The sequence below is a fragment of the Diceros bicornis genome, chromosome 8 (genome assembly GCF_020826845.1).
Source record: "Diceros bicornis minor isolate mBicDic1 chromosome 8, mDicBic1.mat.cur, whole genome shotgun sequence".
In the NCBI taxonomy this organism is placed as follows: Eukaryota; Metazoa; Chordata; class Mammalia; order Perissodactyla; family Rhinocerotidae; genus Diceros; species Diceros bicornis.
In genome coordinates, this window is record NC_080747.1 from 63,627,985 (window position 1) to 63,653,635 (window position 25,651).

A 25,651-nucleotide genomic window follows, 5' to 3' on the forward strand; every position below is an offset into this window, starting at 1 on the left:
TTCAGCCAAATAAATGAGTGAGATTAACTTTATAAACCTTCTTGGAAGCACGTCTACTATCTTGCACATTTACATTCTAATTGTTTGGGATTCAGAAATATTGCATCAAGGAAGACAGAAAGGTGACTAATGAGACATTTCCCCAGCTTCTTAGTGGGGAGGGATGGTAGAGTGAGGCAGTACTGAGTTTCTCCAAGAAAAACAGTTCAGCAGTGAACACTTTTGAACCTGTTACTATGTGCCAGGCACTGTGCTAACGTCTTTACATTCATTATTTCCTTTAATCTCCACAATAGCCTTATGAAATAGGTATTATTCTTACCCCTGTTTTGCAGATAAGGAAACTGAAGTTCAAAAAGGTTAAGGAAGGCATGTAAGATATGCAGATTAAAAGTGGCAAAACCGTGACTTGAACACAGACTTGCCTGACTTCAAAACCCCAGTCCTTAACTGTACTATCTTGTCCTATCTTCCATGCATGAAGGACTTACCTTACCAGCTAGAACTGTGGCTTTCAAACCTGAGTTTTCTCAGGTATCAGAATTGCCTGGGCCATTAAAAATCACAGCAACAGTAGCAACTATAATAAGCATAATAACAAAAACAACAATAGCAGCAGCGACATGCTTTCCTGTGCCCCAATCCCTGAGACTGACTCAGTAGTTCTGACGTTGAGCCTCAGGATCTGGAGTTCTAACAAGCCCCCTGGATTATTTGGGTGCACATCCGAGGTTGGAACCCATGAGAACATAAGCTCCTTGAAGGCAGAGTTTACCCACTTTATCCCCACTGTTCAGTGCTGTGCATCTCGTAGGTGCTTGATGAGCATGTAAGTGCATGTAAATGAGTCAGTTCTACTGCTCTAAATGAGATCTTCTGTGATTTCAGTAAACCTTCTTTCTGGACAGTTCCTTTAATCCCCATTTAGTTCTGACATCATTGGTTCTTTCCGTCGTGTTCGTCAACACCTGATTGCTGAGAGGTAGCGAGTTGTGTGGCTGGTGTCAGTGGGGGTAGCAGATGCATTCTTGGTCAAGTCTCTGACATCCTTATCGAGCCTCTTGGAGGAGGTCCAGATTAGGTTTGTGGAGGCCACGTCCTATAGCAGGCTTTGCATGAAGACACCATGGCTCAGGGATAAAGAACTGTGGGGTCCGTGGAATAAGATCAAGTTGATCTGGCTCCTCGGCAGTCCCGCTGACAAGCAGGCTCTGCACAAGTGTGGAGTGATCCTTGTACATGCCTGTGTCTAACATAATTAGAAAACACTAAAGCTCAGAGAGGCATTCAGGCTGCTACAAGCAGAGCCTTGTTAGAGCTCATGTATCTGACATCTCTTAGATTTTCCTCACTTCACCCTGTGCAGCTGCAAACAGCATCCTCATAAATTAGTCGCAGATACTGAGGTGGACAGAAAGGAAGCTGCTGTAACATGAACTTTCTTTCTAGAGTGTGACTGGAGTTGCAATGCATGCAGCGGGCCTCTGAGGACAGACTGCCTGCAGTGCATGGATGGCTACGTTCTCCAGGACGGGGCCTGCGTGGAGCAATGCTCCCCATCATTTTACCGGGACTTGGGCCTCTGCAAGAGTAAGTGTCTAGAGCCCCTGCTCTGTGCTCATCCAAGCTTCAGCCTCCTCTGACTTTTACTGTTCTGAGAAGGAGCCTGTGGCAGGTTTCCTTTCTGGCTTTCTTTCCAATTTCTGGTTTCTTTCCCAAGAACTTCTCTTTATTAAAATGAAAATGTGCCCCTTTCCTTCTCCCAAGCCCAAATATAATGTTTGCTAAAATCTGAGGTCAGTATAAGAATTGTGGCAGTATATGGCCACACAAACAGATATGTTTTGACTGCTACTTTTGGATTTCCTTAAAAACTGAACAGTCCTAGGGCTGGCCCCGTGGCCTGGTGGTTGGGTTCAGCGCACTCCACTTTGGCAGCCTGGGTTCGGTTCCCGGGTGCAGACCTACACCACTTGTCAGCCATGCTGTGGTGGCGACCCACATACAAAAGAGAGGAAGATTGGCACAGATGTTAGCTCGGCGAATCTTCCTCAAGCCAAAAAAAGAGGAAGATTGACAATGGATATTAGCTCAGGGCAAATCTTCTTCAGCAGAAAAAAAAAAATTGAACAGTCCTATCCTCCAAATGGGGAGGTCTGTGTACTCTGGTCATTTGAGCACATAGAAAGACCATATTATTCCACCGTCTTCTTCCCATAACCCTCTGTATACCATATATCTCACCATCACCTTTCTCTGGCCCAGTACCCCTTTCAGCCTCAATTTAATACCACACAATCTTCCAACCCTGAATTGCCCACCTGAAGTACATGCTATTCCTGAGAGCTTTCTTGGGAGACTCTGATAACTGAGTGGGTGAGTCAGGAAATATTGTCACTTCAGTGAAGCAGTACACAGAGCCAAGGACTAGTTAATAATAACAGTAATGGCTAATATCTGTCCATTTATAGTTTGCTTTGTATTTTCCATTATTTAATTTGATCTTCACCCAGGGAGCTGGGTGGGACAGTATGTCCATTTTATAGGAGAAAACACTGAGGCTCAGAGAAGTGGCATGACTAGTTCTAAATCACCCAGCTGGTAAGTACAGCAGTCACAACCAGAAGCCTGGCTCCTTGACTGCTAGTCTGCTGCTTTGCTCAGCACACCAGGTTGTATTGCTGATTGCCATCTAATACTGCCTCACCGTGAGGTCCAGGAGCCTCTTGGAAAGCCATATACATTCCTGTTGACTTGACTTTTGTCTTTCAGGCTGTGACAGCCACTGTCTCCAGTGCCAAGGTCCCCATGAGTGTACCCGCTGTGAAGGGCCATTTCTCCTCTTGGAAGCCCAGTGTGTCCAGGAATGTGGGAAGGGGTACTTTGCAGATCATGCAAATCGCAAATGCACAGGTAACTTGGAGATTGTGCTGAGTTCTCTGGAGAGAAGTGAGGACAGCCAGTAAGTCAGGTGTGCTGATTCTCGGGTAACCAAGGAGAATCTGAATTAGAAGTGGAATGAAAACCGAGGGAGCTTGGCCTAAGTAATTGATGGCTTCCCATGCACATCTGCCAATTGCTGGTTCAATAGAACATGGAAGTGCAGGCCAGTAATTGTCTTGCACAAATCAATATTGTCCCTAAACGTGTTTATGGAAACGAAGCCAATATTTTATGGAATATAAGGCTTCTTTTGAACTAAGGTGAGGTATCCATTAAGAGTGGATCAGCCCTGTTGATATGGGCACAGGATTTTCAGTGTGTAGGCTAAATTACTGGTGACCCTGATAGTGGCATAATATCCTTGAAGAATAGGATTTCTGGGAGCAATTTAGTGAGACACACTGAACTTTTATTATTAAACTAAAATTAAAGTCTTAATCTCCTTGTCTATTGAGCTATCCATGAGAGAGTCTTCAGTTTGTTCTCAACATTTCTATCAAAACTTTGTACCAAGTGCCCCACTTTAAAAAATACCTGACAGTTAATAAAAATGCTATTACCCAGGTGTGGCATTTTACATTTCACCAAATTACCTCCATCTGGGTTGTCTCATTTGATATTCACAGGGACTTGGTCAAATATCGCAGAAACTATGACTCCTGGCTTAAGAGTATTAACCAGGGCAACATAAAATCAGATATTAAACCTAAGTTTTCTGATTTCAATCCAGGGCCCTTTAAACTATACGATACCACCTCTCTATAATAAAATCTCAATTAAGGAAGCAGAGAAATTAGGCTGTAAACACTCGATTTATAGAATATTATTAGCTTGACCCAAATAAATAATCCTATGGTCCTTTAAGTAGCTTGCTCCTTCATGCGTTTAAAGTAATAATAGTGATAATAATAGTACTACTAATAATATAAGAGTAGCAGTGGTAGTAGTAGTGCAATTGAGTCCCTTTGAGTGCCAGGCACTGTTCTCGTCATGTTACATTATAACCCATGTAATCCTCCCGACAGTTATTTGCGTTAGCTACTAGGACTATCCCTACTTTTAAGAGGAGGAAATTGTAGCACAGATTGTTAAAGGAACTTGCGCAAGGTCGACAGCTGGTAAGTGATAGAAGAGGAACAGGACCCAGAAAGGGTGTCTGCTCTTAATCACTATAAACTGCCTCCCTTACAAGTCAATATGGTTAACTTTTTAAACAATCCATTTAGGTGCAGCATTTATCAGATCACAGCGTATAAGCAGAGTGCTCCTTTGTATTCACTTTCCTTCTGAGGGTAGGTCAGCTTTCTCTGAAATTCCATAGGAAAGGGTTGGAATTCTCTTTTGCTAGTTGGAGGTCATGTGTTGCTGTGCTGTCACTCTTTGTTTCTCTATTACTGGTGGCCCGAGCTGGTGCCTGTGCCTTTGGTGTGCCTCACTTAGTGTGTCCTCTCTTTGGTAGCCTGCCCTCGGGCATGCTTGCAGTGCAGCCACAGGGACTGGTGTCACCTCTGTGACCATGGGTTCTTTCTGAAGAATGGCCTCTGTGTTTCCAACTGTGTTCCTGGCTTCTCTGCCCCCTCTAATGACACATGTACTGGTAAGTGCTTCTCCTCTCATGGCCTGCTGAATTCACCTGTAATTTCTCCATGCAAAGGCTGAGTTTGCAGACGCAATTGGCTCACATGATATAAAATGCAGGATCCCCGTTCTGGGAAAACTCCTGGTGCTGCTAAGGAATAGGGACTGTTAATAAAACATGGAAAATTGAGAAAACTCAACTTCTAAGATTTTTGGAAGGGAAAAAGAAGCAATCTGTGCTTTAAAAGTCACAACTATCAGATCAGAAATTTGGCGTTATGTTCCCGAACTACAGCCATGTTGTAGAAGATTACATATATACATGTGTATATACACACATATAATTTATTCATATTTATATAGACTTGTAGAGCTAATTATGCCAGGGTGCGATGGTACATCTTTTGTGCACATGCTGGAGATAAATGATAAATAAATAAAGAATAGTGCGAGGAGCCTGCCCCTTTAGGGTCACACGTTTGAAGTGAATGGATTTCAAGCCACACTGTTTGCCATTAAGAATAACGTAACATGTTAAAGGAATGGAGCTAGTCTTGTCCAACCTATCAATGGACACCTCACCTTAAGCAACAAGGAGAAGCAAATTTAAATTCAGTCTTAATTTTGAACTCAAAAGTTTTATAGGTGAATGAAGCTTGGGCGTTATATTATAGCTGAGCATTCCTTGGCTTTTGAATATCCTTCATCAATAACATGAGGCATATTTTACCACCCACAGTCAATCATTTTCTGTCTCTATATTTCTGGCCTCTGAAGATATTAAGACTTCCTGTGGGAAAAGGTATCTTTGGCTTAGTTTATTGGGATCCTTCTGGAAACCCCAAATACTTGAGAGTCAGCTTGCTCCTCTTGGGATGTAACACAAGTCAACTTGTGAAAATGCATTTCACTTTCATTAGAGTAATCTTACAGCAGAAGTAGTCCTCCTGAAACTTGGCATTCCCAAACTGTCCTCTCTGACCTACTTGTAGAAGGAAACACTACCAATTAAAGTCCAGGCAAAATAATTTGCAGGAGACAGCATGAATTCCACATCATGGTTGGAAATCCTAATTCATCCATCAGATGTTTCCTATAGACAGAAATTGTAAAATTTTAAAACAAAGTATATATATTTCACATGAATTCTGAATATAAGCCACTGATAATCCTACTTCACTGTAGATTAACTGGTACTGTTCTAGCAAATGGTGTCAGACACTTGCCTCTTTTCCTGCCCTTGATGTGTCTGATGGTCAGATATGACAGATGTATTAGATAAGACTGTGGTTCTCAACCCTGGCAGACCATTAGGATTACCTGGAGAGCTTGTAAGATCTGAGGTCCCACCCTAGAACATCTAAGTCAGAATCTCTGGTGGTGGAGCCCAAGTATCAGTATTGTTTTAAAAGATCCCTATATGATTCTTTATTGTTATTATCATTGAGATATAATTCACATACCATAGCATTCACCCTTTAAAGTATACATTTCAGTGGTTTTTAGTATGTTCACATGAAGTTATACAACCTTCACCACTGTCTAATTCCAGCACATTTTAATCACCCTAAAAAGAAACCCAATAACCATTAGCAGTTTCTCCCCATTGCCCCCTTGTCCCAGCCCCAGGCAACCACTGATCTATTTCCTGTCTCTATGGATTTACCTATTTTAGACATTTCACATAAATGGAATTATATAATATGTAGCCTTTTAGGTTTGGCTTCTTTCACTTGGCATAATATTTTCAAGATTCATCCGTGTTGGAACATGTATCAACACATCATTTCTTTTTATGGTTGAATAATATTCCATTGTATGGATATACCACATTTTGTTTATCCATTCATTACTTGATGGACGTTTGGGTTGTTTGCACTTTTTGGCTATTATCAATGATGCTGTTATGAATATTCATGTACAAGTTTTTGTGTGGACATATGTTTCAGTTCTCTTGGGTATATGCCTAGAAGTAGAATTGCAGGATCATATGGTATCTCTATGTTTAATTGTTTGAGGAACTGCCGGACTGTTTTTCCCAAGCAGCTGCACATTTTGCATTCCCACCAGCAATGGGGGTTCCAATTTCTCCACATCCTCAGGAACACTTTTTATTGTCCTTCCTAGTGGGTGTGAAGTGGTATTACATTGTGGTTTTAATTCACATTTCCCTGATAACTAATGATGTTGAGTGCCTTTTCATGTGCTTATTGGCCTTTTATATATCTTCTTGGGAGAAATGCTTATTCACATTCTTTGCTTATTTTAAAATTGGGTTATTTGTCTTTTATTGAGTTAGAAGAGTTCTTTATATATTCTGGATACAGGTCTTTTTTCAGATATATGATATGCAAATATTTTCTCCCATTCTGCATGTTGTCTTTTCACTTTCCTGCTGGTGTCCTTTGAAGCACAAAAGTTTTTAATTTTAAAGATGTCCAATTTATCTATTTTTTTTCTTTTGTCACTTGTGCTTTTTGTGTCATGTCTAAGAAAGCATTGCCTAATTCAAGATCAAAGATTTTCTCCTCTATTTTCTCCTAGGTGTTTTATGGTTACATCGAGATCCTGTGTTATTCTCATGTGCATCCAGGGTGAGAACCGCTGGATCAGAAGGAGGCTTATGGTGTACAGTAGCCTAGAGTCTCAACTTTGTAGCTCTGAATGAACATTACAAGCCTATTTCTGTAAATAAAAATAAATAACCTAATTGGTGAGTGTACCAAGCCTGACCTTTGGATTCATATGTTTTCCAGGCAAAATACACACCCCCAGTCTTCATGTGAATGGGTCCCTCACCCTTGCGATTGGTTCAATGAAGCCACTGGATTTTTCCCTCTTGAATGTTCAAGACCAGGATGGCAGGATTGAAGACCTCCTGTTCCATGTTGTCAGCACCCCCACCAACGGTCAGCTAGTGCTCTCAAGGAATGGAAAAGAGGTTCAGCTCGACAAGGCTGGCCATTTTAGCTGGAAAGATGTGAATGAGAAAAAAGTGCGTTTTGTGCACAGCAAAGAAAAACCCAGGTGACTCAAGTGTTCTGTCGTTTTCCTCCTGCCTCCTTTCCATGAGTGCTTCGTGCCCCTTCCTCTTCTCCATAGCTGTCCCTTCTCTTCTGGGGAAGATCGATACTCTACAAATGGCAAACGCTTTCAGTTGCCTGTCATCATTTCACTGTAATTGCTCAGAGTGTGCTTCTGTTAGAGGCATTTTCATTCTATGACATAATTATAGGTAATTCTCTGTGACAGAAAAGTTCCTAGTACAATTATCTAGTTTTTTGGCCCAGCAGAAAGAAAACATGTTAGATACCCAGATGTTACAGCTGCTTCTTCAACATTAAAGTAATATACGGGAAGTAAGGAGTGGCTAGAGGATGGAGACAATACTTTTCAAGATGTTGTATGGTTCCTAGAATTTCAGAGTTGGAAAGAAACTAAGGGTCATAGTTAACTTTTTATTACCCACTTAATGGGATTAATTGTGGTTAATTTTTAAGCCTGATCTAGTTTTCCCCTGATGCCTAACAGACTTCTGGCTATCTCCCCCACTCCAGCTGACATATGCTTCAGGAATGCAGTTGAATGTTAACACTAACCCAAGCCAATACAGCCATATAATTAGCAGAGTAAATCTACTAAACAGAAATCGGAGAATGCACCCCAAAGATTAGCCTCTTGGATTATCCTCCACCCTGCTCTGCCTCATTAGTGCAGATAATTCGGAGCAGCCTATATGTGCAAACAAGACATTGAAATCCATGGAACAGTGATAAGGACACAGTGAATGCTTTTTATTGCCACCAGTAAACTTCAGATTTTTTTAAGGTTTGGTCAAGGAGATAGGTGGGAAGAAAAGTAGATGGCCCTTTCCCTATTGCAGTTCAGAGCTGGTGATGCCAGTAAGCTCAAAAGACCGTGTTATAGGAATAAGAACAACTAACATGTACTGAGTGCTAACTATGACCCAGGCGTTGTGTTAAGCACTTTACGTGAAATGTGTATACTTATGTTCCCAGCCTACAGATAGGGAAACGGAGGCCTTGGGAGTGTAAATAATCTTGCCCAAGGCCTCACAGACTGTGAGTGCAGAGCAGGGGCTCCAACCACAGGCTCTCTGATTCCACAATCCATGCCTTTAGCCACTATGATTTCTGCCTCCTTAAAAACACTAGGAGTGGGGCCGGCCCGGTGGCGCAAGCGGTTAGGTGCGCGCGCTCCACTGCGGCGGCCCGGGGTTCGCTGGTTCGGATCCTGGGCGCGCACCGACGCACTGCTTGGTAAGCCATGCTGTGGCGGCGTCCCATATAAAGTGGAGGAAGATGGGCACCGATGTTAGCCCAGGGCCGTCTTTCTCAGCAAAAAAAAGAGGAGGATTGGCGGATGTTAGCTCAGGGCTGATCTCCTCACAAAAAAACAAAACAAAACAAAAACACTAGGAGTAATGGATATGTTTCCATCCTCAAGGGGCAAAAGTTAATTGCCTAGAGAAGTGTTGCTACAGAGATGGAGCTTGAAACTCTGGTGTCTGATGCCATAGTATTGCTCTTCAAATTTGTGCTCCGTCTCCTGCATTCATTTTGCTTCAAGCATAGTTCTTAGGTGTTTGCACCACACACACACACACACACACACGCAGCTCTGCACCTGTAGTCATTTGTCTTGGAATCACTTGTGAAAAGTGTGTAAAATATATAAAGCTCCATGGACAAAGTTAACCCTCTTATCTCTTTAGCTTCTTTAATCTCTCATCACCTGTTTTCTTGCAAAGTCAGTTTTGGACCCCTAAATGGGACAAAGAATGGCAACTATTTTGCAGGGAATTCTTTCAAGACTCTCTTTTTTTGTATCCATTTTAATACTGGATTTTTTTTAATTTAAAAATTTAAACAAAAGAAACAATAAAAGGAATAGTAAAACAAAGCTGGTAGAAACTCCTGAAAAAAAGGAAACCATATAAGTCTCTGAATGATATAAAAACAAAAGGGCAACCTGTCACAGACCAGGATTCTTTAGGATTGGATTCCTTTGGGATTGGAATGCCCCTGTGGAGTACAAGACAACTGGTAAATATAGTCGTAGTGGCCATGATAAGCTGAGATGCTGAACACAGTTATTGGAACCTCACTGCCACCAAAAATTGTTTTTCCCCAGTAGGTTGGGAGTAACCACGCCTTCATTGTTCATTCTGTTGCTCCCATCAATTGCATTCTCTTGAAGTATGGAGGTGGGAGTAGAGAGCAAAAGGATTTAAATAGGGCAGAAAGTGAAGGGGAGCATAGAATGGGAGGGAAGACAGGAATGTTAAAAAAAAATCGGGTTTATTGAGGTATAATTTGCATTCAATAAAATTCCCCATTTTAAAGTGTACTGTTCTGTTAGTGTTAACAAATACATACGGTCTTACAGTCTTGAGACCACAACCACATTCAAGATATAGAACCGTTCCATTACCTAAAAAAGTCTCCATTTTACAGCCGCTCCCTTCCTCCCAGTCTCTGGCAACCACTGATCTGTTTTTTGCCCTTATAGTTTTGCCCTGAAATGTCATAGGAATAGAATCATACAGTATGTAATCTTTTGTTTCTGGCTTTTGCCATAATGCTTTTGAGACCCATCCATAGTCTTTCATGTATCAGTAGTTAGTTCCAAGAATACCTTTTAAAGAACGTTTAAAACAATGCTCCTTATCATAGACAGGAATCCAAAACCTCCCATGATGCATTAATCTCACATCTTACCAGCCCACAGTGAGTTCTGTGCTTGTTTTGGCTTTGAAGGTGGGCAACTCTGAATTCCCTTCTAGTAGTCTCTGAAGCTGCTGGAACAACACTCTTTTACAGGAAGTAAAAACCACAGCAAAGAGTGAGTCTTATTTTGTTCTACTAATTAGGACTCTCTGGTTAGAAGAGTAATGGAAGTCAATTTGAACTAGATGAAGCAAAATAATAAGGCTTTTATAACATTGCAGGGGCGGCTTAGATCTCAAAGGCTTCAAGAGCAGGATTCAATTCTACCTCTTGTCTCTGTGTCTCTTTGCTCATAGGCTGCATTCACTTCTCTCCTACAGACAGGCCTGCTCCATATTTTCATTGACTCTATAGACTGTGGTTCCTGCATAGTCAAATGGAGGTTCAGGCCAATTCCAAATTTCCAGAGAATAAGCCATCCTTCCCTAGTCAAGTCCACATTTAATGTGTGTGAGGCAGGCGGGGTCGGAAAGAGGGGGATAGATAGATGCATGTAATAAAAATATAGCAGACATTGTTAATGGGAGTCCACTCACATGAATTGGGCAGGCTTTGGGGATAGGGTTTGCAGGGGAGAGGGAATCATTGAGAACTAGTCAGGGACTATGAAAGATTCCTTTCCATTCTCCAATTTAACCGTTAGCCTACAATATATAACTAACCTGTTTTGGCCTGACAACTGATTTTCAATCTTTTATACATATAACTTAGAAAAGCAAGAAACAAAACGTTTGCATAATTGTTGTATTATAATGAGATCTAAGAATGCATAGTAGTTTTACCTGCATCTCACTATGTTCATCTTTAGCTGGTCATTTTTATTTTATTTACAGTATGAATATGATATTACTGTAATGGTTTCATCCAAATTCTTACATCTACATAACCTGAAAATATTTTTAATCCTTGTCTTTCTAAAGAATAATTTAATGATTGTATTTTCTCATTCCTTTCTTGGGGACTTGTTTTAGGAAAGGTTACTTTTCCCTGAAGATTAGTGACCAGCAGTTCTTCTCTGAGCCACAGCTGATCAATATACAAGCATTTTCAACACAGGTAATAAAAGTGCCACTCAATTAATAATTTCACATGCCTACTAATTCTCAAGCATAAATCAAGGTTCCTTGTAGTTTTAGCAAAAATAATTGAGCTAAATTAATCTTGTCTCACTTTCCTCATGAAATGCCACTGGAGTAATTTTTAGTACTTGTGGGTAATAACAGCAACAACAATTACTAATAGGTCTATAGTACTCTTCTTAGTGTTTCTCATTTAATCTTCATGCCAGCCCTATGAGGTATTATTATCCCCAATTTACAGATGAGGAAACTAAGTCATAAGGAGATTCAGTAACTTGTCCATGGTGATACAGCTAATAAATAAAGAGCCGAGATTTGTGTCCAGTATATCTGGCTACAGAGTCCGTGTTTTTGACTGTTACATTACGGTGCCTTACTTTACTATTCTGAATCTGATACTAACCCTTCAGAATAATTTGAAGCTGTTCCAGTTGTTAAGACTTTCCTAGTCTTGCTTAAATGAGTTTGTTTTGTCTAAATATTTCTCTTTAGGGGTGTGGAATTATGTTTGGCTACTTTTGCCTGTCATGTAGCTGCCCTGCATTTAACTCAGTTTGCAGTAGTCAGAGGATCTTATTAAGGATCTACTTAAGTGAGGTGCCAGTGTGATCATCAGCCAAACATAAGTCTGAGGAAATCATGGTAGATGCTATAAAACTCAGTGTGATGGCTCTTCTGTTCTCATCACTCATTTCTGTCAAGTTGTACTTATGTGTCCGGAATGCATATGGTAGTAGATGCTCTGAGTAACTGGGCTTGAGGGATTGAACCACTGAAACATGAAAAGAGAGTAGGAAGATGGATATAGTCTTAAGTTGTGAACTGCAAGTGAGTGGATATCAGCATGGGGAACCAAGACGACCTAAATATCCAGAGCTCAGCAGTGTGTTAGTCATGATCCCAGGAAGGACATGAGATCATTGTTTTTTAACTGGTATTCTTATATTTTGGGTCCAAAAATGAAAAGACCATCAACGATGGATCATACAGACTTGAACCAGAAGTGACTGCCAAATGGTACTCACAGCCCAGCTCAGCTCTTCTGATGGCATTCTCACTTCAGGGATGACTGAAGTCAAGGAATGATTAGAAATTGACCTAAGTTAATTTGACCTCAGGGTTGGGCTAAGAGTATGAATTTTGTTTTAATTAAAGGTAAAACATGTGATTTCTGTAAATATAGGCCTGAGGGCCACATCAAGACTCAGGACTTCCTGGCTTAGATGTTTCTCAGTACTTACCCTCAGAAGTTTTATTTTGTTCTTTTTGTTTGTGCTAAAATAGTTCCTCTAATTAGGTGAATAAAATATGTAGGGTAGGTGTTGGCAAGTAACTTCGTAATCTGAGGTGGTGAGTTCCCATGGTTTCCTGATTTTTGTTTGTTTATTTTCCCCAAATCAAGTGAGTAGATAGTGAGGGCACACTTTTTTGTTTTTTATTATATGAGAAACCTTTATGATTTTAACTCTGTAAAAATGGAATTTTAGAAATGAATTTTAATTTATTTTTGTTCCTTTACATTTCTATGATATTTCAATATGGTCTTGAGCCTCCCTGAGATTTTCTCAAGTAAGTTAATTTGATCTTTTCCATTTATGGATTTTGACATCACCTTTGACCTCTCCTCTTTCAAAATCCAAGGGGCCATTCATTCCCATATATAGAATCACAGCTTTGGAATTCTCACTTGGGAACTCGGAGGAGTAACTATCATCTTGTTTCCTACTATGTGAATAGGATAATGCTGCATTAGTTAGACATTACTTTAATAGATATTAAAATTTCCAGGAGGCCAGGAGGTGAAGTTTTAAAAGAAAGCCATTTTGATTAAAGAAAGCAATGTGCTGAGAAAAGTCCTAGATGGTTCTACTTCAAACGATATAAAAAACTAAGATCATGTTTTCTTTGGCTTCTGTCCTCCATTTTTTTTTTTTTTTTTTTTTGTATGAGTTATTTCTCTTGTGGTTCATTAACTTTTATCTTTATGAAAGAACATTTTATCTGCTTACTTAAGTTGGTGGAGGGAAGCCTGATAATCCTCAGGAAAACATTAAAATTTGCCACATGAATTAACCAGGTGGTTGCCTTACTCAGACCACAATCTTATCAGGCTTTATCACCTGAGTTGGGGTGGGCTCCTTCAAGATATGGATGAGACAGCTTGAAGAAAATTCCTGGGAGGGACCAAAAATAGCATGAATTCAGAATGCAGAAGTATCTTATTCCAAGTGAGCATGCTGCAGCATAGCCTGGAGGGAAGTGCTTGACTCGCAACACAAGTGCAAAAATTCCATACCTCTTATTAGTCTCTCTTGGATGCAGACAACTGGTTGGGTTCCCTGATGCTGAACTGACTGAGTTGCAACACAGAGGATATAATGTAAATCAAGACAGCAGAGGCTTCAGAGATTCAGAAGCAAGCAGCTCACCTCAATTGCCTCTAACAAATACTTTGGTCTCAAAAGTGGCTTGAGAAACCTCCAGAACCAGAGGTGTGAAGTAACCTCATTTGCTGTGGTTACTGTGACTAACTGCCCTCTGACAAATACTTTGTCTATGCAACAGTTTGGCACTTTGCTGGAGCGTCTAGAGTTCCTTAAAAAGCATAGAAACATCAATTAGTTTGCACACAACTGGTATCTAGTCCACTGGGTTATTCTCCCTTTTCCTCCTAAATGACTTCTCTTCTCCTCCTTCCTTTCAACTCCACAGGCCCCCTATGTGCTGAGAAATGAGGCCCTCCATATTAGCAGAGGAGAGAGGGGAACCATCACCACCCAGCTGCTTGACATCCGAGATGATGACAACCCACAGGATGTGGTAGTCGAAGTGCTCGATCCTCCACTTCATGGCCAATTGCTCCAAACACTTCAGTCCCCTGCAAGCCCTATCTATCAATTCCGGCTGGATGAACTCTCCAGGGGCCTTCTCCACTATGCTCACGACGGCTCCGATAGCACATCCGATGTTGCAGTCTTGCAGGCCAATGATGGACACTCCTTCCAAAATATACTGTTCCATGTGAAGACCGTTCCCAAGGTAGGTGTCATTCCTAGAGCAAAATTTCCTTGCACCTAGATGTGAAGTTTTGCTGAGGATAATATTTTGCAAGTTAAGATATATGAGTACTTATTTATTTATCCAAACATTTATTAAACTCTATGGTGGAAATAGCACATTCAAAGAAGATTGATAGATCTTAGGGGGCATTTTATATTTTGTTAGAAGCACCCTTGATCTGAAAGACCTGTCCCCATGTTCTCTACAAAAGGGAAACTTTTGAACTTTTGTGTTGATTTTCTGCCATAAAAATGCCTCATTGTCCACTGATCCTTTTGTCTCCAGCCTGAAGGCGATCATAAGCATCAGGTGCACCTCTGTTCTGGTCTGCGCTTCTAAAACGGCTCATGCACTGTGAAGCTCATAGTCGGGTTATCACAAAGGATGAGCTCAGCCATTCTGTTAGCCCAACTGGAGTAGGATGAGGGAACTCTCTCTTTCAGTAATCACAGGAATCCTTGGCCTAGCGGGTAGGAGCCCAGTAAAGAGCAGTATTTCACAGCCTGAGTCATTCCCCTGCCACTTCCATATGCTTTTGCTGTATCCATGAGCACCTGTCCTATTATTTACTTAATATTTTTCTTTGAATCAACTTACTTTTTTATTCTGGCCTCATCCTAATAAATAACACTTGTGGAATCATGAGCTTAATGTTGAATTATACTTTTTTTTAAAATTTGAAAATTAGTACATAACCATTTTATAAAAATTTACCCATGTGCTACATAAAACGTTCTTGGATACTCCTAATGGGATGGCTATCACATTTTGGGAAATACTGGGCTAACCCATGCTAGATTAAAGAGACCTTATTGAAAAACATTTTCAAAACCATTTATTACTTGGTATTTCACAAGAAGCTCTTTTCTCTGTTACAGCAAGAATGGCTCTTTCCCACGGTGGTAGATTGGGAGACTTATCATTTCTTTTGCACTTTTCATTCCAAATATCAGTACCTACTGAAGTGTTATTAATCATTAGCTAGAGAGAGTGATTTGCTGAGGACAGTTTAGAAATCACTTGTCACTTTCTCACCAATGATCACTCAAAACTTGCAATTGATCCTTGAGAAGGTGAGCAGCTGAATCTAATATGATGTGCTAGCTAGTTTCTCAGGCTCTTGTCTCATTATTTTCAGCGGCTGAAAACAGTGATGGTGGCATGAGATAGATGAGAGTAAGTGGAGGCTTATTATGAGATAGAGTTGGCAGATAGCCACCTTGTAGCTAATCCTAATTATCACCCTCTTGCAATAGCCCTGGGAGATGAGGTTTAGTTCTGAAGAGATGAAGTCTAGACCGACACAGATACTTTTCTTCCTTCTTGGTTTCTTTCCAAAGACTATTAGAGGATTTCAGTGCAGCCCCAGCAGCCACCTTTCCCATCATGGTTTCAATCTCCACGTTTGGAGCTCAGTTCAGTGTATCGCACAATCATCTTGTGTGGTATGGCCGAAGGTTGAAGGATATTTCTAGGATTCTAGCTGCTTTGACTTCCAAAACAAAACATAAAAATAGAATTTTAATTTATAAATAAGGCATAAGCATGGAACTTGAGAATCCTTGTAGTGCTTATAACTTGGGAGTAATGTTGGTATTTACTGTGTCTGTCCCTCCTTCTGCCTCCCATCCCTCCATCTCCTATAGTGCTGTGCTTACCTGTCTATCACCTGAGCTAATGGCTTCTTAGCCAATGAATTAGTGAAACCAGTGACCAGAGTCCCAGCATGCACCAGGATGTAGTAATGATAAATTTAACACTATAATACTGATAATATTTTACAGATATATTTCCTTTTGGGAATTCAAAGTACTTTTCCTCATATCTATTCTACTGATCTTTACAATGTCTTAGTGAAGAAGGTTAGAATAGAGGCTCTATGACCTTATTTCTTCCAAAGGAAATTCTATTCTGGGTGGGAGGTGCTTTTGTTTGTTTTGTTTTTAACCTTTATTGGGCACTAATGCTTGATGTGAATTATTCCATTTGATCTTCATAATCATTCTAGGATGATTGTACAATTATTATCTCTAATTTTCCAAAAGAGGAAACAAAAGAAAGACTATTTAAAAATATTTAAAGAGGTTTAAAAATGTTTATTTTTCATAGAGGTATTGGGTGCTGGATCTGTGATTTCAACTCAGGTACGTTCTGCCTCCTCACACTTAACCACATAGCTCTTTTCATTCTAGCCCATATTTTTCAATGTTTTGGTCACATATATTCTTATCCCTTAAGGGACAGAATGGAGACAGTAATTTAGTCATTTTCTCAATGTCCTTTCCAAGCAGTCTGGGCCCCAAGCCTCCTGGAGTCTTCCCTCTGGACTCACCACATCTTGTTACAAGTGAAGCTATTTATAATCATAAGTCTACTGGAGCCCAAGAAGAAAAAAATGCCTCAACTGTTAACGGTTTCTAGTAGGTGTGTAGTCCGACATGACTGATTTTGTTCTGATAGCCATTTCTGAAGATGAGCATCCAAGTCCTTACCCTGAGGTTACCCGTGTATTAAATTTGGAGTGAGGCCGATTACTGCTAATGTCTAGCTGGTGGCTTAAATGGAATGACCAAGGAGTTTAGGGCTAATTCCTGGTGAATGAATGTACAAATTAATCCCAATGTTGTTCAATAGAAAACTTAAGCTGGTAAGATGGATGGAAAGAAAGGGAGGGATAGAAAAATGAAGTTTGTGAGAGCAGGAACTGTTTTAGTCTTACTCTCTTAAGACACGTCGTCGGAGTTCAGTTTATTTTTGCTGGGTGGGTAGATAGATGGATGGATGCAACAGCTTGAGTGAGGCTGGTGCCCACGTTCCTGCCTTTGAATCAATGTCTGCGTCAGATGAGAAGCCTTCAAGGCGCCTCTGCTGATGCTGGGTGGCCCATCTGGGACTGAGAGTAGGAGCTGTCAGTTTCACTCTTGTTTCTCAAGTTCTGCATGACTTCTCCCAAACTTATGTTTTCACCCTGGGCCTAGCAGGCCAAGTAAAGCCAAGTAAACGTGACTGCCACCCTCCAGGCTTATACTGGGTCACTGAGGAGAAAATGGACCCAGGACTGATGTTGAAATATGTTCTGTTGGGAGGAGGAGGCACAAGAAATAAGATGAAAAGGTAAAGAATGCTCTGCTGAGCAGGCTTTCATGAACTGCGTGGATTGCCAAACCCAAGCCTGCTAGCGATATGATTCTAAAGTAATTCCGCATCTAATAAGGGCTAAAATGTGAGCAGGGAAAAGTCACGCTTATTGGTGGGTTTCTCTCCACTTCTGGACTTTCAAGGAATGGCCTTCTTTTTTGTTAATTAAGACGTCTCTGGAAATCATGCTCCTTTTTCCACTTTGGCAATAAATCTGATGATCTTTCTGACCTTGTTTGTTGTTGTTTGAGCAGTTGTTTTCTGCAACTGGGTAATGCTTTGATATTACAAGCCCCAAAGGGTCACGCTATGAACTGGATGGAAAATTCTATTGCTGAGAGTCCTCTCGGGTTGTTTGACCTTGGTAAGACCCGTATGCAGTTAAAAACCCTGTTGTGCTTTCCCTCAGTTTTCTTAAAACCTGCCTCCCATTGCTTGTCTTGCAGGGGCACAGTTTGATAATAAGGATGTTTGTGAGAATTATAAATATCAATGGCACAAAAATGTTTATTTTTCTGAATAAGAGTCTATCTCATAGATAAATCCTCACCACGTGTCAGGGTTTCACTTCTTTTGGACTTGCTTAGCTTATTCAATTTAGTGTCTTGTAAGATGGATCACTCAGAGTGTACACTCAAAAAATGTTTGTTGATTTCAAAAGGTTTATTTATTTATTTACTTATTTGTAAAGAAGTTGAAAGCCACATAGAGAGAAAGTTATATATTCTTGACCTGAAGGAGGTACATACACACATTGACAAACAAAAAAACAGTCCAATTATCTTTCCATCGTTCCTCATCCTGGTGAATAGCATCTAAGTTTCACCTTATATGCGCCACGCCACATGATCCTTCCCTAAAATCCACAATGTCCTACAAGTTTAAATTTTAAAAGCTATGGTATAAATGAGCCTTTTCAAATTATGGTATATATTTACAGAGTAAATAAAATGTTAGGATTGCTGTTATATCTAATTATAGTCATTTTCTATTTAATTAAGTTTTAAAATTTTTTATCTTGAATGTTTTGGCCTGGAGTTGGGGTACACTATCATTTGAGCTCATCATTTATGTCTCAACTTTTAATTTTGTGGGGGGAGTTTCATTTTGTTTGTGTGATTTTTCCTCCAAATGGTAGAGGCTTGGGCCTTTACTTCTGGTTTATGACATTAATATTTTTATTTGTAATACAATATATAATGGCTAAACTTTATTACCAACATTTCTGTATGCCTATTGTTCTATGAAATGAATTAGAAGAACTGTTTAATTTAAAGCCCTGTTTTAATTATGCCCCCATAATCCTTTGTTGGGATTTCATTGCCTCCTAATGTGGTACCCTGAAGGATATATAAAACATCACTAGGCAGGAAATTATTCAACTGATATTATGGCTAATTTCTTAAGCTTACAGGGATATATGCACATTGTGCAGAAAAAAAACTGCAAGGACATAAAGAAATTGCAAAATGTCAGAACCGTTGGGGAAATTAAGTTAAAATTTGTTTGTCTTTTTGGACACTTTAGCTGTAAAAAAGATGATGTATAGCCTTCTATTCATCTCTCCTTGAATATTCCCTGGACCTTCTCCCAAAGCAAGCAACTGGAAAAATCATCTTCATCATAATGAGTGGGAAGAATACTTCTTTTCCTTAGACAGTTGTCTGTTTCTTCTTGAGTACTGTAAACACATAATTCAGAAACAGAGGCATATGTATTATCCTGTTATAAACGTAAATATTCTAAAAGGCCTGTCTGTGGAGTTTTGGGAGAACCACTCTAGACCCATCGCAATCTCTATCCTGTGTCGTGCTTCTCTTGCTTTAGCATGACTCCCCATCTCCTGGGGATCTTGCTAAAATACATGTGTGAATGCATCAAACTAAAAAGCTGCACAGCAAAGGAAATGATCAACAAAATGAAAAGGCAACCTACAGAATGGGAGAAAATATTTGAAACCATGTGTCTGAAAAGGGGCTAATATCTAAAATACATAAGGAACTCAAACAACTCAATGGCAAAAAACAAATAATTTAAAAAATGGGCAAAGGATCTGCGTAGACATTTCTCAAAAGAAGACATACAGATGGCCAACAGGGACATGAAAAGGTGCTCAACATCACTAATCATCAGGGAAATGCAAATCAAAACCACTATGAGAGGGACCGGCCCCATGGCTTAGTGGTTAAGTGCCCACACTCTGCTACTGGCGGCCTGGGTTCGGATCCTGGGCGCGCACCGACGCACCGCTTGTCCGGCCATGCTGAGGCCGCGTCCTACATACAGCAACTAGAAGGATGTGCAACTATGACATACAACTATCTACTGGGGCTTTGGGGAACAAAAAGGAGGAGGATCGGCAATAGATGTTGGCTCGGAGCTGGTCTTCCTCAGCAAAAAGAAGAGGATTAGCATGGATGTTAGCTCAGGGCTGATCTTCCTCACAAAAAAAAAAAAAAACCACTATGAGATATCACCTCACGCCTGTTACAATGGGTCTTATCAAAAAGACAAAAGATAACAGGTGTTGGTGAGGGTGTGGAGAAAAGGGAACCTTTATACACTGTTGGTGGGAATGTAAATTGGTGCAGCCACTATGGAAAACAGTATGGAGATTCTTCAAAAAATTAAAAATAGAACTAGCGTATGATCTAGCAACCCCACTTCTGGGTGTATATCTGAAGAAAATGAAATTAGTATCTTGAAGAGATAGCGGCACTCCCATGTTTATTGCAGCATTATTCACAATAGCCAAGATATGGAAACAACCTAAGTGTTTCTCTATGGATGAATGGATAAAGAAAATGTAGTATATATATACAATGGAATATTATTCAGCCTTTAAAAAGGAAGGAAATCCTACCATTTGTGACAGCATGAATAAGCCTGGAGGACGTTATGCTAAGTAAAATAAGCAAGGTACGGAAAGACAAATACTGCATGATCTCACTTATATTTGGAACCTCAAAAAGTTGAACTCATAAAGGCAGAGTAGGATGGTGGTTGCTCAGAGTCTAGGAGTCAGGGAAGTGGGGAGATGCTGGTCAAAGGGTACAAAGGTTCAAGTTATGAGGGATGAATAAGTTCTGGATATAACATACAGCATGGTGACTATATTTAATAATACTGTATTGTATACTTGAAATTTGCTAAGAAAGTTGATCTTAAGTGTCTTCGCCACACACACAAAACATTGTAACTATGTGAGGTGATAGATATTTTAATTAGCTTGATTGTGGTAATCATTTCACAATGTATACATACATCAAAATGTCACATTGTATGCCTTAAATATATACAATTTTTATTTGTTACAAATACTTCAATAAAGCTGGTGAAAAAAATAAAACGCTAAGATTCTAATTCCGAAGGTCTGATTCCCAAGGTCTAGGGTGGGTCCCCAGATTCTGAATTCTGAACTTCTAATAAGCTTCCAGATGTTGCTGATCTCTGAACACTGACTTGCAAGGAGAACTGTCTCCTAAAAATATACACTCACACAGGAATTACAGAGAATTGTATTGATAAGGTATAGTCAAGATAGAGATATAGTGGGAGAGACATCTGGGGAGGTACATTCGGGTCACAGTGCTTACTTGCTTGGAACATGAAAAAGCACATTGCCTCCTTAGTCCAAGAATGTGGTTGTTGGTGTGTGACTGATTTCTGTTACCTAATTAAAGTTGACGAGGCTGCTGCTATTAGAAAGATTTCTAGCAGTTAAGACACCTGGGTCCAAGTGTATTATGTTGTATAAAACTCTGCCGGAGTTAATAGCGCCTTTTCCCCCGGAATTCTAGTAGATAACATGCAAAGTTCTTGGCACGCCTTGATGTTTTTGTAAATAATATGCTATATCAAAGGAGAAAATTCTCTGGGATTTTGCCCCTGAGCACCAATCACTTTAGAAGGTGCCTTTGCTGCTGTTCTCCTGGCCACTGTCTGACTCAGTTTCCCGGGGATTGTGGTGAAAATAGCCATGATTGCCTCCTGAGAGGGGCAAATGCTCTCATGTCAAAGGAGTATTTGTTGTCTTCTGTTCTGAATATTCCCTTCCTGAGAGTGCAGTTTGCTCTGGTCTGTTTATTGGCACATTTGAAAGTAATAACAATAATTTAGAAAAAAATCCCTTCTGAAATGCTGTATTTTAAAATATCAGATTTACTGATTTTTGAAGTCTGAAAACTGAACACTGGCAGCCTCCCTAATATCATTCTGTGGAAAATGTCAATGATGAGGCCTTGGAAGAGGTGGGCACCTTGCAAATCAGGGATGGAAGCTCTTGTTAACAGCATTAGCTTTAGCAATTGAAATGGTTGCCTTCTCAGGAGTGCTAAATAGGTGATTTCTGCCAGCCAGCTACTCCCAACTGTTGTTTCTAAGGCTTCACTTTCAATCAGTCATCAAGGCCTGTCAATTCGGCCTCTGTGGTGTTCCTGGAATCTGTTTGTAATTATCCATTCCCATTGCAGTTGTCTTCTCATTTTCTCTCGCCTGAGCCCTGACAAGAACTTGTTAAATGGTTTCTACAGCTCGAGATCATCCCAGCTGCAGTCCCCTCCATCTTTTGCTGCTGGAGTCTTTCTAAAACCCAGATCTGATCATCCCATTTCCTTCCCTGAAGACTCGCTGTTGACTTTATAGTGCCTACAAGATAAATTGAGACTTCTAGCATAGCTTCTACCTTCTACTAACCAACCTTAAGGGACTGTCACTTTTTCTTCATTCTCTCCTCCGGCTCCCTAAACTCTGCTGGCCCCAGACACTTGGATATTTTATTGAGCACACAGTACATTGTCTCATGTCTTTGCCTTTGCTCAGGCTGGGCCCTCTGCCTAGAATCTGTTTCACCACTTCTCTCCTGAGAAAGCCCATTTTTCTGTCATTCAAGAATAAATGATATTTCCATAGGAAAGCCTTCCTGAACATTCCTTACCCGAAGAGGAACTCTCTTTTTCTTTTATTGTTCCACGGCCCTCTATTCAGGCTTCTTATAGAACATCGCTTGTGATGCATCCTAATTATTTATGTGTCTGTTTCTCCCAGTAGACTGTAAGTTCTGAAATTGAGGTCTTGTTTCACCCATCTTTATATAGCTCAGGCTTCTAGTGAAAGAGCTGGCAAATAGGTGTTTAATGAGTAGTTGCTGAATGTGGGTGCATGGGGAGGATGGGAGGACAGGGAGATGGACAAATGAAAGAAAGAAATGGAGAGACTTAAGCCTTCTTGAATGAAATAAGTCATTTGCTCATGAAAAATTAAAAGAAAGAGCAATATATACTCATACATACATATGCATGTATCTACACATAGTATACACAAATTGATCGTCGTGTGACTCTAAAGCTATGAATCTCTCTTATTAGACGACCTTTATCAGCAATAGAACCCAATAATTTATGTTTTTAAGGACTGGTATTTTCTTATTTTGCTTGGAGCTAATTCTGTATTCTTTCATTATTCTAGAATAATGGAGGTCTTCGGCTTGTGGCTAATTCAATGGTGTGGGTTCCAGAAGGGGGGATGCTGCAGATTACCAACAGAATCTTACAGGCTGAAGCTCCAGGTGCCAACGCCTCAGAAATCATCTACAAAATTACACAGGACCACCTCCACTTTGGTAACTCCTTTTTCCTTTATGATTTCATCAGCGTATTCAGCAGTCTTGGACTTGATTTGTAGGATGCCATGCAGCAAGGCTGTGCTTCCAATGAACTTGACTTTCTAATGCCTCACACATCCCCTTTAAAAACAGAAAAATCATAATAGCTATCACACTGTACACGTATTATATACGAGGTAGTATGCTAAGTAATGTAAACATTATATATAGCAGCTAAACTTTAAGTTTCAAAACAGCTTCATTTTACAGAGAAAGTAACTTGCTAAAAGTCACCTAGCTAATATACGTCACTTTAATTTCAAAGCTCAGGCTCTCAAACTCCACCTTGTGTCCTTACCAGAACATCACCAGCCTTCTTGTTGGGACTTTTTTAGAAAAACAGTTTACATAGGAACATTTTTCAAGATCTCCATTGTTACTTCCACTTCTAGCAAGATAGTAGAGTATGATAATCTGAACAATTTCCCATCATCATCACCTAGAAATTCTGGATAAAAGAATAAGAATTATAAGCTGTTCATAGCCGACCTCCCAAGAATAGAAAGAACTCTCCAGATGCCAAAAACAAAGAAGGAACTGAAAGCCAGTTTGTACATGAGCTTAATGGCATAGCTTCCCTGAAAAGAGTTGTGTGTGTCTTATCACCCAGGAGCTTGGGATTTAGTGCCCATGCAGAAACAGAAAGTTGGAATTAAGATCCTGCATAAGACCAGACTCTGGAAAGACTTACCTTCAGTTAGAAGGACAGAATAGAAAATAAGAAGCTCACCTGCACAGAGAGATGGCAAAGAAACTCATCTATCTTTCCCAGGGCTCAGAGTAAAGCAGAATGTCTGCTGAAAATTCAGCACTTGAGGCCTATTTCTCCCGCAGATCTAAGGTTAAGTTACACTATGTGCGTTGTCTGAGAAACCCAAAGCTGACACATTAACGTGAAAATTAATCTCAGGCCAATGATATTTCTTGGATCTCTTGCAGAAACTAGTAGAAACTTCTATAGAATGTCCACCCTCAACTCTAGGCCACAGGGGATTCTCACGGATAAAACCACTGAAGATTAGCTCAGAATTCAAAATTACAGAACATACAAGGAAACAATCTATAATATCATAACCAAAACAAGAAGATTAAAACTCTAAGGATTTCAAATAAAGGAATAATCTTATAAAAACTATGAAATAAGCATATTTAAAATGATTTAAAGACATAAACAGGCAGGTAGATTTTTAAAAAGAACTAAATAGATCACCTAAAAATGAAAATTATATTCATTAAAAGTAAACTCATTTGGCATGTTAAATAGCAGAGTGATAATAATCTGTTTTTCCTCTGGGTTTTCAGATTTTAAAAATTATTTATTTTATGTAGTGTGGAAAAATTAATTTTTATACAATTTAAAAATAATTCCAATATATACAAAGACATTGAAAAGCACAACCTAATCAAGAATTGATGTTATAATTATAAAACAGTCAGTCTATCTGAGGCGTCATTTATTACAGTTATGTGACCTTGAGGAAGGCAAGTGTACGCCTTGAGCCATAGGTTTCTGTGAAAGGTTAGGCTTGCTAAATTTTTTTTCTTTTTCTTTTTTTTTTTTTTTGGTGAGAAAGAGTGGCCCTGAGCTCACATCTGTTGCCAATCTTCCTATTTTTGCTGAGGAAAATTAGCCCTGAGCTAACATCTCTGCCCATCTTTCTCTATTTTGTATGTGGGATGCAGCCACAGCATGGCTTGATGAGTGGTGCATAGGTCCACGGCCAGGATCCAAACCTCCAAGCCCCGGGCCGCCGAAGTAGAGTGTGTGAACTATGCCACCAGGCCAGCCCCAAGTCTTGCTAAATTTTTTTAATTTTTATTTTAAAATAGTTTTAGATGTACTGAAAAGTTGCAAAATTAGTACAAAGAACTCTTGGATACCCTTTACCCAGCTTCCCTCCATGTTTACATCTTACATAACCGTAGGACAATTATCAAAACCAGGAAGTTAACATCGAGACAATGCTATTAATTAATCCACAGACCCCGATACTAAACTTTGCCATACTTTCACTCCCTAATTTTAAGCTAGATAATAATGTTTGCATCCTTTTCAGATCTAAAAATCTTTGACTCTTTTGATGTATTACATTCTCTACCTTTATCTTGATCATTAAAAGCCAAAAAATTAAACGCCCAAATTTCCTAGATACAGCCCAATATTCCAATATTCTGTTTAAGTATTAAATAAAACAATGCTGAATTAAATGGTTTTTAAGCCATTTCAGCTTGATAAATGCCATGTAGTCTTCATTGTGACCCTTCCTTGCTATAACTCTCTTAATTAAATTCTTCCATGAACATAATCCTCTTTCTATGTGTTCAGAGCCCCCTATTAGTAATAATCAAATCACGTTACCCTTGGGAACCATTCAAGAGTGAAAAGGTGGTAGGAACTAAAAGCCCACTTAATATAAATCTGCTTACATCCATCTATCCCA

General features: G+C 39.7%; 1 protein-coding gene across 8 annotated transcripts in view; it reads left to right on the forward strand.

The window, feature by feature from the left end:
- The window catches only part of FRAS1 (Fraser extracellular matrix complex subunit 1), a 420,704-nt gene that overhangs the window by 267,577 nt on the left and 127,476 nt on the right, over positions 1 to 25,651 (forward strand). For 6 of the 8 annotated variants that reach the window (XM_058547329.1, XM_058547330.1, XM_058547331.1 and 3 more), the window contains 7 exons: positions 1,450 to 1,590; positions 2,773 to 2,913; positions 4,403 to 4,540; positions 7,278 to 7,548; positions 11,243 to 11,327; positions 14,063 to 14,389; positions 23,015 to 23,168. In XM_058547329.1, coding sequence (XP_058403312.1) covers positions 1,450 to 1,590; positions 2,773 to 2,913; positions 4,403 to 4,540; positions 7,278 to 7,548; positions 11,243 to 11,327; positions 14,063 to 14,389; positions 23,015 to 23,168 — 1,257 coding nt within the window. The remainder of the gene's footprint in view (positions 1 to 1,449; positions 1,591 to 2,772; positions 2,914 to 4,402; positions 4,541 to 7,277; positions 7,549 to 11,242; positions 11,328 to 14,062; positions 14,390 to 23,014; positions 23,169 to 25,651) is intronic. The other 2 variants (XM_058547333.1, XM_058547335.1) reach the window with 2 other exon arrangements.